The sequence below is a fragment of the Cebus imitator genome, unplaced genomic scaffold (assembly GCF_001604975.1).
Source record: "Cebus imitator isolate Cc_AM_T3 unplaced genomic scaffold, Cebus_imitator-1.0 Scaffold211, whole genome shotgun sequence".
NCBI lineage: Eukaryota > Metazoa > Chordata > Mammalia > Primates > Cebidae > Cebus > Cebus imitator.
This window is the reverse complement of record NW_016107526.1, coordinates 296,171-312,358: the sequence shown is the minus strand read 5'-3', so window position 1 is coordinate 312,358 and position 16,188 is coordinate 296,171. Positions and strand designations below refer to the sequence as shown.

The 16,188-nt window shown below is 39.0% G+C and overlaps 1 protein-coding gene across 2 annotated transcripts in view; it reads right to left on the bottom strand.

Annotated features, from left to right (window-relative positions):
* Positions 1 to 16,188, bottom strand: part of IPO11 (importin 11) — a 210,053-nt gene that overhangs the window by 173,939 nt on the left and 19,926 nt on the right. For both annotated transcript variants that reach the window (XM_017548572.2, XM_017548574.2), the window contains exon 4: positions 888 to 960. In XM_017548572.2, coding sequence (XP_017404061.1) covers positions 888 to 960 — 73 coding nt within the window. The remainder of the gene's footprint in view (positions 1 to 887; positions 961 to 16,188) is intronic.

The window sequence follows — 16,188 nt, the reverse complement described above, 5'->3', positions numbered from 1 at the left end:
AGTGAGACTCAGTCTAAAAAAAAAAAAAAAAAAAAAAAAAAAAAAAAAAAAAAAAAAAAAAAAAAAAAAAAGAATAAGAAAAACTTCAATACAAAAACATAAAACCATATATAATTCACTATCTATCTGCCACAGAATAGTAGGAATTGAAAATGTGATGGATGCAACCAATAGAAAAAAACCTGAAGCCATTCTGCAGCTTTTCTAAAAAAGTGGTAGAGAAGATAACCTAAAAATTATAATCATTAAAATTAATTCCTGTGCAGTAAGACTACAAATATAGCCATGTATCAACAACAGACATACAATCTCAGAAATGTGTCATTAGGCAATTTTGTGGTTGTGTGAATATCACAGAATGTATAATAATTGTATGTGCTATTCTTTCACAAGACTAGCAGCAGTACAACAGGTTTATTTACAACAGCATCACCACAAACTAATGAGTAATAAACTGTACTGCAATGTTAGCATAGCTATGATGTCAATGGGCAAGAAGAACTTTTCAGTTCCATTATAAACCTATGGAACCACAATTATATATGCAGTCCACTGCTGTCCAAAACAACATCAGGCAACATATGACTATAAAGATTTGCTTTAAATACAGGCTCAAAAAATGAGAAAGCTGAAAATTATACAAGTATACCTTAAAATGGCTTATGAGTTTTTAATAATTGATAACCAAATCTAATCAAAACTATTCATGGCTACAAATAGAGCACAAAATTTAAAAATGAACAAAGTACATAAAAAATCACAAATGAAAATACTGTAATACTAATATTTTTATTTATTTTTCATTTTAATGCCAGAATATAAAATCAGTTTGGAAAAGCAGTAAAAATTAAAAGAAAGAAAAATTAGCATGTATTTTTCTCACTAACCTGGTTTATCGGTTCATTGAAGTTGGTGATGAGCCCTGCACGCAGAGTAGTTTTCTCCTCCTCTGAGAGAGCACTGTAAAACAAAATACATTGATTATGCCAAAGAATGCCACCTAATAATAAACACTATTGTAAATTTTAAGAATAAAAAGCCTTCAAACATGTGTCTCTGATTGGTTTTTGTAAATAAAAAGGATTATTTCCATTACTTGTACATTGACACTATTGTGAACTTTAAAACTAAAAAGTCCCCTAAACAACTGTCCCTGATTTGTTCTGGTGAATAAGATTATTTCTATTACTTGTATGTTGGCACATCAAATAAGTCAGAAGCATAAAATTCCTTCACAATTGAATAAATGGGAAGCACCACACAGTAAGCAAGAGGAAATAAGACAAATCCAGGTAATCAATGTATTTCATGCTCACTTTTATTGATGTAAAAATAGTTGTCTACAAAAAAAAAAAATCGCTAAAAACAACCTATACAAGCAAATATTACCGGCTCCATTGGCTTCTTTCATAAAATCTGTGTCAGGCTATTCTACGGGGAAAGAGATTCAGAATCAAAGAATATTTGGGATGAGTGGCTTACTAGAAATCAACTAATTTAAATCTTTCATTTTACATCTCCAAAAAGAATGAATACAATATTAGTAATTTTGACTGCATATGAGAAAGGAAAATAGAAAGCTACTGGACAGGAAAGGAGAACACTACTATCTAAAACCGTATGCATGTTCAATTCTGAACCATATGAATGTGTTGTTAATTTTAAAATTAAGGTCAAGTGCAGTGGCTCAGGCCTATAATACCAGCACTCTGGGGAGGCCAATGTAAAGTGATCACTTGAGCCCAAGAAGTTGAGGCTGCAGTGAGCTATGATTGCACCACTGCATTCCAGCTAGGGCAAGAGAACAAGACCTTGTCTCTAAAATACTTTTTTTAATAGTAAAAGTACATTAAATGTTAACGCCTCATTTTAAGGTTTTCCATTCTGGGTATCACGGACTAGTACGATTTTGTATAAGGGAAATCATCCCAACAAGATCAGCTATAAAAGCTGTATAATTTTTTTTTATTTTTTTTGAGACAGTTTCACTCCTGTTGCCCAGGCTAGAGTGCAATGGTACGATCTTGGCTCACCACAACCTCTGCCTCCTAGGTTCAAGCATTTCTCCTGCCTCAGCCTCCCAAGTAGCTGGGACTACAGGCGTGTGCTATCACGACCGCCTAATTTCTTATTTTTAGCAGAGACGGCGTTTCTCCATGTTGGTCTGGCTGGTCTCGAACTCCCAACCTCAGGTAATTCACCAGCCTTGGACTCCCAAAGTGCCGTGAGCCACCACACCCGGCCAAAAGCTGTATATAATTTTTTTTAAAAGGTTAAGATAGCCATTCCAAGCTGAATTGTGCTCCCATAAAATGAAATGCTCAAGTCTTAAACCCAGGTACCTTTGAATGTGACTTTATTTGGGAATATATAGTGTCTGTAGATGAAATTAAGGTAAAATGAGGGCATCCTGGATTATGGTGGTCCCTAAACCAATGACTGGTGTCCTTATAAGAGGAAAATTTGGACATAGAAATGACTCAGGAAAGGTCATGTGACAACAAAGGCAGAGACTGGAGAGATGCAGCTACAAGCCAAGAAACACGAAGGATTTCCAGTCACCACCAGAAGCCGGGAAGCCACAAGGAGAAGAACTCTTTCCTAAAAACCTTCAGAGGGAGCACAGCCCTGCCAACTACTTGATTTTGGACTTCTAAAGCCTCCTGATCTGCAAGAGAATTTTTTTTTTTTTTTTTTTTTTTCAGAGAACGAGGTCTAGCCTCCTGATCCCAAGAGAATAAACTTTAGCTGTCTTTCCCCACTATACCACCCGCCCCTCCGCCCCCAGAGAATGAGGTCTTACTCTGTTGCCCAGGCTGGTCTTGAATTCCTGGACTCAAACGATCTGCAACCCAGTCCCCCAAAGTGCTGGGATTCCAGGCATGAGCCACTGCTGTACCCATCTGTCTTAAGCCACCTAGTTTGTGGTAATTTGTTATAGCAGCCCTGGGAAACTAATACAGCACCTAAAAACAATCTATGCAGCCAAGACTTAGAGACTTAGGTCTCAGGAAGAAGGCAATGATTTGTTATAAACTAGCACATTTCCCCTTAAGCATATGCCCACAAGAAATCAAGTTGAAAGCATCAGCTAAGACACTGAAGAGCTACGGAGAGATTTCAGCAGGTCTCAATGTCGAAGAGACAAAAATTGGCTCACAGCCCACCAAAAGGCAGTATCTTGGTAAACACCCAAGGCTTTGCAGTTGAAACCCCAGGAAGGTTGCAACCTGGAATTAACACTAAATAAGGTCAGGTATGGTAGCTCACACCTGTAATCCCAGCACTGTGGGAGGCTGGCAGATCACCTGAGGTCACAGGTTTGAGACCAGCCTGGCCAACATGGCAAAACCCCGTCTCTATTGAAAATGCAAAAATTAGCTGGGTGTGGTGGTACATGCCTGTAGTCCCAACTACTTGGGAGGCTGGGGAAGGAGAACTGCTTGAACTGAGTAGGTGGAAGTTGCAGTGAGCCAAGATCAGGCCACTGCACTTCAGCCTGGGCAATAGAGCAACACTCTGTCTCAAAAGAAACCCAGTAAATCAGAAAGAGATTACACTCAACTACATCAAGATTGAGGTCCTATTCCACTTGTTTGCCCAAAGAAAATAAAATTCTCTCTAGAGAAAGAGAATTTAAAGCCTCTCCAATTTTAACTAAACAATGTTAAGCATTCAATGAAACTTATCAGGCATATACCAATAAATAGGGAAAAATGACTGAAACCAAAACACAAATAGAAACAGGAGTACACTGTAGATATAAAAATCACACTCAAAACAATTATACGTTCAAGAAAATAGGAAAGAGATGGAGAATTTCACCAGACAACTAGAATCTTTTTTTTTTTTTTTTTTAATACTTTCAAGTTTTTAGATTCAGGGGATACATGTGCAGGTTGGTTACCTGGGCATATTGCACAATGCTAAGGTTTAGAGTACAACTGAGCTAGTCACCTAGGTACTGAGCATAGTACCCAACAGTTAATTTCTCAACCCCTGCCCCCACCCCTCTCTAGTAATTCCCAGTGTCATTGCTGCCATCTTCAGTTCACGAGTACCCAATATTTGGCTCTCACTTACAAGAACATGCAGTATTTGGTTTTCTGTTCCTGCGTTAATTCACTTAGGATAATGACCTCTGGTTGTATCCATGTTGCTGCAAAGAACATTACTTCTTTTCTTTTTATGGCTACATAGCATGTCATGGTGTATAGGCAGCAAATTTTCTTTATCCAATCCACTGCTGATGAGCACCTAGGTTGATTCCACAACTTCGCTATTATGAATAGTGCTACAGTGAACATATGGGTGCATGCATCTTTTTAACAGAACAATTTATTTTCTTTTGGATATACATCCAGTAACAGGAATGCGGGGGTCAGCCAGTATTTCTAGATTCTTTGAGAAATCTCCAAACTGCTTTCCACAGTGACTAATTTACTTACCTACCAACAGTGTGTAACTAACTTCCCTTTTCTCCACATGCTCACCAGCATGTTGTTTTTTGACTTTTTTTTTTTTTTTTTTTTGAGACAGGGTCTCACTCTGTCACCCAAGCTGGAGTACCATGGTACCATCACAGCTCACTGTAGCCTCTAACTCCCACCAGGCTCAGGTGATCCTCCTGCCTTAGCTTCTCAAGTAGCTGGGACCACAGGTACACACCAAAACACCTGGCTGATTTTTCTATTTTTTGTAGAGATGGGGTTTCGCCATGTTGCACAAGCTGGTCTTAAACTCCTGGGCTCAAGTGATCTGCTCACTTCAGTCTCCCGGAGTGCCGAGATTACAGATGTGAGTCACCACACCTGGCCTTAACTTTTTAACAATAACCATTCTGACTGACGTGACATAGAATCTCACTGTTATTTTGGTTTGCATTTCTCTGATGATCGGTGATGTTGAGCTTTTTTTCATATATTTGTTGGCCACTTGTATGTCTTCTGTTGAGTAGCGTCTGTTCATGTCTTTTGCCCCCTTCCCCCCTTAATTTTTTTGAGACGGAGTTCGGCTCTCGTTGCCCAGTCTGGAGTTGAATGGTGGAATCTCGGCTCACCACAATGTCTGCCTCCCGGGTTCAAGCAATTCTGCTGCCTCAGCCTCCTGAGTAGCTGGGATTATAGGCATGTGCTATGATGCCCGTTTTGCCCATTTTTTAATGGGGTCATTTGGCTTTTGTTTGTTTGATTGCTTACGTTCCTTATAGATTCTAGATATTAGATATTTGTCAGATGTTAAGTTGTGAATATTTTCTCCCCATTTTGTAGGCTGTTCTTTTCGTTAATAGTTTTTTTTTCTTTTCTTCCACCCAAATCTCATCTTGATGTTGATAGTTTCTTCTACTATGCAGAAGCTCTTTAACTAGGTCCCACTTTTTGATTTGTTTATACTACAATTGTTTTTGACTACTGTCTTAGTCATAAATTCTTTCTCAAGGCCAATGTCCAGAATGATGCGTGTTTCCTAGTTTTTTTTCCCCCATTATTCTTACAGTTTTAGGTCTTACATTTAAATCTTTAATCCATCTTCAGTTAATTTTTGTGCATGGTGAAATGTAGGGGTCCAGCTTCAAATCTTTTGCATATGGCTCCCCAGCCCTCCCAGTACCATTCACTGAATAGTGAGTCCTGTCTCTGTTGCTTATTTTTGTCAACTTTGTTGAAGATCGGATAGCTATAGGTGTTTGGCTGTATTTCTGGTTTCTCTATTTGTTCCACTGGTCTACGTGTCTGTTTTTGTACCAGTAGCATGCTATTTTGGTTACTACAGCCTTTTAGTATAGTTTGACATCACGTAAAGTGATGCAGCCGGCTTTGTTCTTTTTGCTTAGGACAGCTTTGGCTACTTGAGCTCTTTTTTGGCACCACATGGATTTTAGAATAGTTTTTTTCAGATCTGTGTAAAATGACATTGGTAGCTTGAGAGGAATAGCGCGGAATTTGCAGATTGCTTTGGGCAGTATGGCCATTTTAACAATATTGATACTTCCCATCCATGAGCATGGAATGTTTTTCCATTTGTTTCTGTCATCTATGATTTCTTTCAGCAGTTACTTACAGTTCTTGTAGAGATCTTTGACCTCCTTGGCTATATGTATTCCTAGGTATTTTATTTATTTAATTGTAGCTTTTATAAATGGGATTGCATTCTTGATTTGGCTCTCAGCTTGAATATTCCTGATGTATAGGATGCTACTAATTTGTGTTCATTGATTTTGTATCCTCAAATTTTACGAAAGTCATTCATCAGTTCCAAGAGCCTTTTGTGAGAGTCTTTAGGGTGTTCTGGGTATACAGAATCATATCATCAGCAAAGACAGTCAGTCTGAATTCTTCTTTTCCTATTTGGATGCATTTTATTTCTTTCCCTTGCCTGACTGCTCTAGTTAGACTTTCACAGAATTTACTTTTTTAAATACCAAAGGGGAATCCTAAAACTGATAGACATAATAAGTGAAACAGAAATAATGAACTAGAAGATGGGTCAGTAGAATATTCAGATTGAAGAATAAGAAAAAATGCACTTCTGCTTCTGAGAGAGTTCACTGGCCAGATGCGCAATTAAAGAACACTAAGCTGGACACAGTGGCTCATGCCTGTAATCCCAGCACTTGGGAGGCTGAAGGGGGAGGACTGATTAATGCCAGAAGTTCAAGACCAGCCTGGGCAATATTATAAGACCGCATATCTTAAAAAAAAATTCTAAAGGCAGTTCTTCAGGCAGAAACAAATGAACTCAGACAGAAGCAAATCATAGTTAACACTGCCTGTAATCCTAGCAGTTTGGGAGACCAAAGCAGGTGAATCACTTGAGGTCGGGAGTTTGAGGCTACCCTAGCCAACATGGTGAAACCCTGTCTCCACTAAAAATACAAAAATTTGCTAGGTGTGGTTAGCAGGTGCCTGTAATCCCAACTACTCAGGAGGCTGAGGCAGGAGAATTGCTTGAACCAGGTAGGCGAAGCAGAGGTGGCAGTGAACCAAAATTGCCTCATTCAGCCAGGGGAACAGAGCAAGACTCCATCTCAAAATAAAAAAAAAAAAGGTAAGTTAAAGTGAATACTGTTAATAAGATAATATAAAATAACATTTTTGAGTTTTAAAATGTATGTAGAATTAAAGCAATAGCATTAAAGACAGGAAGGAAGGATTACACAGAATTAAAGTATTACTACAAGGCTCTGGCATTAACTAAAAAAAAATAAAGGGCCTACCACGGTGGCTCATGCTTGTAATCCCAATACTGTGGGAGACTGAGATGAAAGGATTGCTTGGGGCCAGGAGTTCAAGATCAGCCTGGGCAACATAGCAAGACCCTGTATCTACAAAAAATGAAAAATAAAAAAATTAGCAGAACATGGTGGCATGCACCTGTAGTCCTAGGTACTCAGGAGGCTGAGATAGGAGGATTTCTTGAGCCCAGGAGTTCAAGGCTGCAGTGAGCTATGATTGTGCCACTGCATTCCAGACTGGGCAACTGAGCAGGACCTTGTCTCTAAAAACAAAACAAAACAAAGTTAAAAAAATAATAATAATAAAGTACTAATACAAGGATATCAAGGATGCATGTTGTAATCACTTAAGTCATGAAAACATACTAAACATTTATTTTAGAGAGTAAAACTGAGTAACAAAAAATGTCTTGAATACAGTTGTCCCCCTTAATTCATAGTTTTACTTTCAATGGTTTCAGTAATCTACCATCAATGAAGTAGACTCACCGAATGGAATGGAAAATTCATAGGTTTTGAATAGAACAGCATTCTGAACAGCATGATGAACTCTCATGCTGTCCCTCCTTGTCTGGCCTGGGATATGAATTATCCCTTTGTCAAGCATATCCATGCTGTACATACTTCCTGCCCACTAGACATTTAGTAGCTATCCTGGTTATCAGACTGAAAAAAACACACTAAATGGACTCAGGACTATCTGCAGTTTCAGCATCCACTGGAAGTCTCAGAACCTATCACCTACAGATAAACAGAAACTACTATAATCCAAAGTAAGGCAAGAAAGAAAAAAAAGGGAACAAATATCAAGACACATAGAAAACAAAGTGTGGGGATGAACACTGTAGCTCATGCCTATAATCCCTGCACTTTGGGAGGCCAATGCAGGAGAATCACTTGAGCCAGGAGTTCAGGACCAGCATGGACAACAGGGTAAAAGAAACCCTGTCACTACTAAAAATACAAAATTTAACTAGATGTGGTAGCAGATGCCTGTAATCCTAGCTACTGGGGAGGCTGAGGCATGAGAACTGCTTGAACCTGGGAAGCAGAGGATACAGTGAGCTGAGATGGCATCACTGTATTCCAGCCTGGACAACAGAGCAAGACTCTGTCTCAAAAAAAAAAAAAAAAAAAAAAAAAAAAAAAAAAAAAGAAAACAAAGTATGGATAGTAGATTTAATCTCAATGTATCAGTAATTACATTAAATGTAAATGGGCATAATACCAAAATTAAAAGACATTCATGATAAAATTGGATTAAAAAACAAATCCAAAGCCAGGCATGGTGGTTCACACCCATAATCCTAGCACTTTGGGAGGCTGAGACAGGTGGATCACGAAGTCAGGAGTTCAAGACTAGCCTGACCATGGTGAAACTCCCCTCTCTAATAAAAACACAAAAATTAGTAGGGCGTGGCAGCGCATGTCTGTAATCCCAGCTACTTGGGAGGCTGAGGCGGGAGAATCACTTGAACACAGGAGGCAGATGTTGCTATGAGCCGAGATCGTGCCATTGCACTCTGAGCCTGGGCAACATGAACAAAACTCCATCACAGATAGATAGATAGACAGACAGACAGACAGACAGACAGATAGCTGGGTGTCGGCTGAATACCTATAGTCCCAGCTACTCAGGAGGCTAAGGCAGGAAATCGCTTGTACCCAGGAGGCAGAGGTTGCAGTGAGCAGTGACTGTACCTGCCTGGGCAACAAAGCAAGTCTGTGTCTCAAATAAACAAATAAAAAATTCAATTATTTGCTACTTACAAGACACTGTTTGTTTTTTTTTTTTCGGTGAGGCAGGTTGTGGCTCTGTCCCCCAGATTTTACTGCAGTAGTGCGATCCTAGCTCACTGCAACCTCTGCCTCCCAGGCTCAAGCCCTCCTCTCATCTATCTCAGGCTCCCAACTACCTGGGACTACAAGTGCATGCCACCATCCCTGGCTAATTTTTTGTATTTTTGGTAGACATGGGGTTTTGATATCATGCCCAGGTCGGATATACATATTTTACTTATTTATTATTTTTTGAGACAGGGTCTCACTTTGACAACCAGGCTGGAGTACAGTGCCATTATCTCCACTCACTGCAAACTCTGCCTTTGGGTTCAAGTGATTCTCATGTCTCTGCCTCCTGAGTAGCTGGAATTACAGGCGTGCACCACCACACCCAGCTAACTTTTGTATTTTTAGTAGAGTCGGGATTTCATCATGTTGGCCAGGCTGGTCTCAAACTCCTCTCCCCAAGTGAACTACCCACCTCAGCCTCCGAAAGGGCTGGGATTTCAGTGGAATACACATTTTTTTTTTTTTTTGAGATGGAGTCTTGCTCCTTCACCCAGGCGGGAGTGCAGTGGCGCGCGATCTTGGCTCACTGCAACCTCCACCCCCTGGGGTTCACGCAACTATCCTGCCTCAGCCTCCCAAGTAGCTGGGACTATAGGTGCGTGCCACCACACCCAGTTAATTTTTTGTATTTTCAGCAGAAATGGGTTTCACCGTGTTAGTCAGGATGGTCTCAACCTCCAGATCTGTGATCTGCCTGCCTTGGCCTCCCAAAGTGCTGGGATTACAGGCGTGAGCCAAATCACCCCACCATATATCTTAAATAGAACACAGATACACTGAAAGACAGAAAAAGATTTATAATGCAAATACTAACCAAAGATGGCTGGTGTGGCTCTATTAATATTGGGAACACTACACTTTAAGCCGAAACATATTACTAGCTTATATCGTTAGGTTTTGTGTCCCCATCCAAATCTCATCTTGAATAATAACTCCCCTGTCAAGGGAGATACCAGCTGGAGAAAACTGAATCATGAAGGCGTCTCCCTCATGCTGTTCTTTGGGATTACAGGAATGAGCTACCATGCTCGGCCTTTTTTTTATAATTTTAAAGTAGTACAGGTTGGTGCCTTACAAGGTGTTTTTGTTTTGTTTTGTTTTGTTTTGAGATCAGGTCTCACTCTATCATCCAGGCTCAAGTACAGTGGGGTGACCTTGGCTCACTGCCCTATCTCCTAGGCTCAAACCCACCACAGCCTCCCAAGTAGCTGAGACTACAGGCATGCCCCACAACACCTGGCTAATTTTTTTGTATTTGTGGTAGAGACAGGGTTTCACCAAGTTGCCCAGACTGCACCTTTTTTTTTTTTTTTTTTTTTGATTGTGTCTTGCTCTGTTGCCCAGACTGGAGTGCAGTGGCATGATCTCAGCTCACTGCAACCTCTACCTCCTAGGTTCAAACAATTCTCCTGCCTCAGCCTCCAGAGTAGCTGGAACTATAGTTGCCAGCCACCACACCCAGCTAATTTTTGTATTTTTAGTAGAGATGGGATTTTATCATGTTGGCCAGGATGGTCTCAAACTCCTGACCTCGTGATCTGCCCACCTCAGCTTCCCAAAGTGCTGGGATTACAGGCGTGAGCCACCATGCCTGGCCATTCAGTTGTTTTTTAAATTTCCTTCGTAATTTCTTTCTATATTTATAGGTTAATTAGAAGTATAGCATCTAATATACAACATGTAGGGCTTTTTAGTGTTTTGTTACTTATTTCATTTCTTAAAATGTGCTGTCTTGCTTTATGATCCAACCATAAGGTATTTTGGTAAATGTTTCATGTGCACTTGAACAGAATGTGTTTTGCAGTTGTTGATTGTAAGGTTTTCTGTATGTCAATTAAGTTGAATTTGTTAATTGTGGTATTCAAATCTTCTGTGTCCTTATTGGTTTTGTGCTACTTTTTCCATCTGTAAGAGAGGTGCGTTAATTTCCAAACATGGTTTTTCCATCAATGAGAGAGGTGTGTTAATCTCAAAATATGACTATGGACTTGCCTATTTATTCTTTTTGTTCTGATTTTGCTGTCTATATACGGAGGTTGCATTAGCATCATAACAGGGTTGTTATTCCTGTTGAATTGACCTTGCCATAATTATGAAATGTTCCTTTATTGCTAATGTATTAGTGTGCTTTCATACTTTTATAAAGAACCATCTGAGACTGGGTAATGGTTTAAAGGAAAGATATTTAACTGACTCACAGTTCAACATGGCTGGGGAGGCCGAGGCTGGCAGATCACCAAAGGTCGGGAGGCCAGCCTGACCAACATGGAGAAATCCCATCTCTCCTAAAAATACAAAATTAGCCAGGCATGGTGGCGCATGCCTGTAATCCCAGCTACTCAGGAGGCTGAGGCAGGACAACAGCTTGAACCCAGGAGGCAGAGGTTGTGGTAAGCGAAGATCTCACCATTGCACTCCAGCATTAGGGCAAAACTCCGTCTCAAAAAAAAAAATTACAAAAAGAAAGAAAAAGAAAAGAAACTGAATGGTATGAAAGTACTACATATCAACACTTGTGAAACTACAGTTATGATTATATGAAAAGCCTTAATGCTTTAAATTCAAGTATATAAGAAAAACTGAAAATCAATTATCTAAGCTTCCATCTCAAGAAGCCAGAAAAATAATAGCAAATTAAATCCAAGAAAGTAATAGAAAGTACATTAAGCCTTAAAAAGAACAAAAACAAGAATAGACAAATAAGCCAATAGAATAAAAGTGAAAATCCAAACCAAATCCACTTCTAAAGTGCCTGTATAACAAGAGTACTACTGGGCCAGGCACAGTGGCTCATGCCTGTAATCCCAACACTTTGAGAGGCCAAGAAGGATGGACTGCTTGATCTCAGGAGTTCCAGACCAGCCTGGTCAACATGTCAAAATCCTATCTCTACCAAAAATACAAAAATTACTCAGGCACGGTGGCTGCACTGATGGTCCCAGCTACTCCAGAGGCTGAGGTAGGAGGATCACTGGAGCCTGGGAAGTCAAGGCTACAGTGAGCTGTGATGGCACCACTGCACTCCAGCCTGAGTGACAGAGTGAGACCCTGTCTCAAAAAACAAAAGAAAAAACAAACAAGGGTACCATCATAATGCAATGGGGAAAGAACACATGTCCCTAATTCACATAAGCACCTTTCACAAAAATAAATTCCAGATGGATCATACACCTAAAATAAAAAAAGAAAACAAAGCCTTCAACAGAAAACAGAGTATTTTCATGACCACAGATTGAGCAAAAATTTCATAAATAGGCTAGGTGCACTGGCTCACACCTGTAATTTCAGCAGTGTAAAAGGCCAAAGTGGGAGGGTCACTTGAAGTCAGGAGTTCAAGGCTAGCCTGGGCAAGACAGCAAGACCCCATCTCTTAAAAATTTTTTTTTTTATTAGCTAGTGGTGGCACACACCTGTAATCTCAGCTACAGGGAGGTTGAGGCAGGAGGATTGTTTGAGCCCAGAAGTTAGAGATTACCCTGAGCTATGATTGCATCACTGCACTCTAGCCTGGGCAACAAAACAAGACCTGATTTTTGAAAAAAAAAAAAATAATAATAATAATAATAATCACAGAAAGGTAATTAAATTCAACGTCATTAAAATTAAGGGCTTCTGTTCACCAAAAGACACCATTAAGAAAGTGAAAAGGCAAGTCACAACGAAGTTTTTTTGTTTTTGTTTTTTTGCAATCAAGAGTCTTGCTTTGTCGCCCATGCTAGACTGCAACCTCTACCTCCCAGGTTCAAGAGATTCTCCTGCCTCGGCCTCTCCAGTAGCTGTGACTTACAGGTGTGCGCCACTATGCCCAGCTAGTTTTTGAGTTTTTAATGGAGATGGGGTTTCACCATGTCAGCCAGGCTGGTCTCAAACTCCCGACTTTGGGTGACCTGCCCACTTCAGCCCCCTCAAAGTGCTGGGATTACAGGCGTGAGCCACCATATCCAGCTTAGGATAAGATATTTTTATTATGTATATTTGACAAAAAACTCCTACTCAAAATAAAAATCCCATAAATCAATAAGATAATCCAATTTTTTTAAATGTGCAAATGACAGATGCTTCACAATAGAGAATATTCCGGTAACTAATATGTACAACTAAAAAGTGCTCATCATCCATCAAGAAAATGCAAACTAAAATTACCAAGCCCACCAGAATGACTAAAATGAAAGATCAGACCACGTGTTGATAAGAATGCAGAGCAAATACTAACACTCATATGTTGCTGTGGGAGTGCAAACTGGTACAACCAGCCTAGAAAATTCATTGACAGTATCTGCTGAAGTTGAACACACATCTGACTATAAATGGTAATAAAATGCACATGTATAAAAGTTTCTGGAGTGTTTTAGGTGTTCTACCTAGTTCCAAGTGGCAGTTACACAGGTGTCTTCCCACTATAAACATTCAAACTGAACCCTTCATTTGTGTACTGTTGAAAGTATGTTATGTATTACACTTCAAAGAAACTATTTTAAAACCTTAATGACTTAGAGTTAATAAACAAATGAGAAAACAAGATTAAGATAAACATTCAAGTCATTAGAAATGATATCTCTAATCCTTTTATGACTGATGACTATGTTATACTTTCCATACTTTCCATAGTAGATAGTTCCCTTCTACTAGCAAATCCATGATGTAATGTGTTCTCCTACAATGTTTTGCTTTAAAGTTGTAATTGAACTTTTCTTCTATGCCAAGAAGCCAGGTTCAGCAGTCTGCATAACTATAATTAGGATAAAAATGTATAATATAATGACTAGCTATCAAAATATGTAGAGAGAGACCATGCAAAAAATATACAAATGCTCCTTACTTATGATGAGGTTACCTCCTGATAAACCCACAGTAAATCAAAAAATATTTTAAGTCAAAAATGTATTTAATATATCTAACCTACTGAACATCATAGCTAAGCCTAAACTAACTTAAACATGCTCAGAACATTTACATTAGCCTACTGCTGGACAAAAGCCTCCAACAAAAAGCCTATTTTATAATAAAATAATGACTATCTCATGCTGATTTACTAAGCACTGTACTGAAAATGAAAAATACTGTACTGAAAATGAAAAATAGAATGGTTGTATGCGTACCTGAAGTACAGTTTCTACTGAATACATATTACTTTTGCATCATAGTAAAGTAAAAAAAAAAAATCATTAAATCAAACCACCGTAAGTCAGGGACTGTATACATATTAAAGAAACAAGCCATTAACCTAAAGAAAATTCGTATCTTTAACAATTCTCTAATAATAGTTAACGTTCCACCTTTAATTCTATGCACATTATCATTAGATGAATTCAAACTATATCCCAAGCAGAAATAGGATAGTATTTAATTAATTAGGACCCAGAAAAATATGGTAATGGTAACAAGCTTGTTCAGTAATTCTCATTCTGTGACAATGGTTAGGAGTAGGATCTATGAAAAATGAAACAGAAAAGTAGAGAAACAAGCATATTTTTTAAAAGTCTTAAGTTTGTAAGTTCAATTACTAATCAGCCACCCTTGCTTCCTTTCTAAATACATTCATCTCCTTTCCTGCTTTCATCTCAATATATACTAAAAGATACAGCTTGGGATTTATCTACCTAATATTGTATAAATTATCTCTTAACTTTTTAAATTTAAACTAAATTCCAGGTTCTTATTCATTATGCAAAAGTACAACCTTAAATATTTAATTATAATTTACTTTTCCTGCAAAACAATCATTTATTTATTTTTATTTACATATATTTTTTGAGACATAGTCTCACTGTTGCCCAGACTGGAGTGCAGTGGCATAAGTTCGGCTCTCTGCTACCTCTACCTCCCAGGATTAAGTGTTTTTCCTGCATCAGCCTCCCCAGCAACTGAGATTACTGGCATCCACCACCATGCCTGGCTAATTTTTGTGTTTTTAGTAGAGATGGGGTTTTGCCACGTTGGCCAGGCTGATCTCGGCCTCCTGATCCACCCACCTCAGCCTCCCAAAGTGCTGGGATTACAGGATTGAGCCACTGTGCCCAGTCAAAACAATCATTTATAACTATATACTTTATATAACCAGTAAAACAAAATGAATTTTAGGAGACATGTAAAATTTTGTTCTGTCTTATTTTTTTTGAGATGGAATTTTGTTCATGTTGCCCAGGCTGGAGTGCAATGGTGAGGTCTCAGTTCACTGCAACCTCTGCCTACGGGGTTCAGGTGATTCTCCTACTTCCGCCTCCCAAGTAGCTGGGATTACAGGCATGCATCACCACGCCTGGCTAATTCTGTACATCTTTCTTTTTTTTTTTTTTTTTTTTTAGTAGCGAAAGGGTTTCTCCATGTTGATCAGGCTGGTCTCCAACTCCTGACTTCAGGTAATCTGCCTGCCTCGGCCTCCCAAAGAGCTGGGATTACAGGCGTGAGCCACTGTGCCGGGTCACAGACAAGTAAAATTTAATTGGACAAAGTAGTAGAAAAGTGCTGCCGGGCCATTTCCTACAAACCAATAATGCACACTTTCTCATCACTACCTACCATATTTATCCCCAAAATTATGAATTAATCCTATCTAAAAGGTAATCCTATCTAAAATCCTAACAAAGAAGACATGTTTGCCTTAAACCATATTATAATATCCTAAGCCTGAAATATTCTAGTTGCTTCCAATATTATTCAAGGACATGTTTTATATGCACTCTGAAGTATTCAGACTTTAAAAAAAAGTCTTAATGACACTACAGTGCCATCTACTGGAAAACACAGATTATGTTACTTCTTTGGCAAAATTCACTACCATATTTTCTATCAAACAAATCCCAGGGTCATGTCTATAATGCTTTTCCATTAATTATATAACATGTAAAATTAACTACTAAGAGAAATCTGTTAACTACGTACATAACTGAATACTAATGTGATTACAAATGTGTACTACTCCATTTCCACCACAGAGGAAGAATGCATAAGACTCAGAAACTGGCCGGGCGCGGTGGCTCACGCCTGTAATTCCAGCACTTTGGGAGGCCGAGGCGGGTGGATCACGAGGTCAAGAGATCGAGACCATCCTGGTCAACATGGTGAAACCCCGTCTCTACTAAAAATGCAAAAAATCAGCTGGG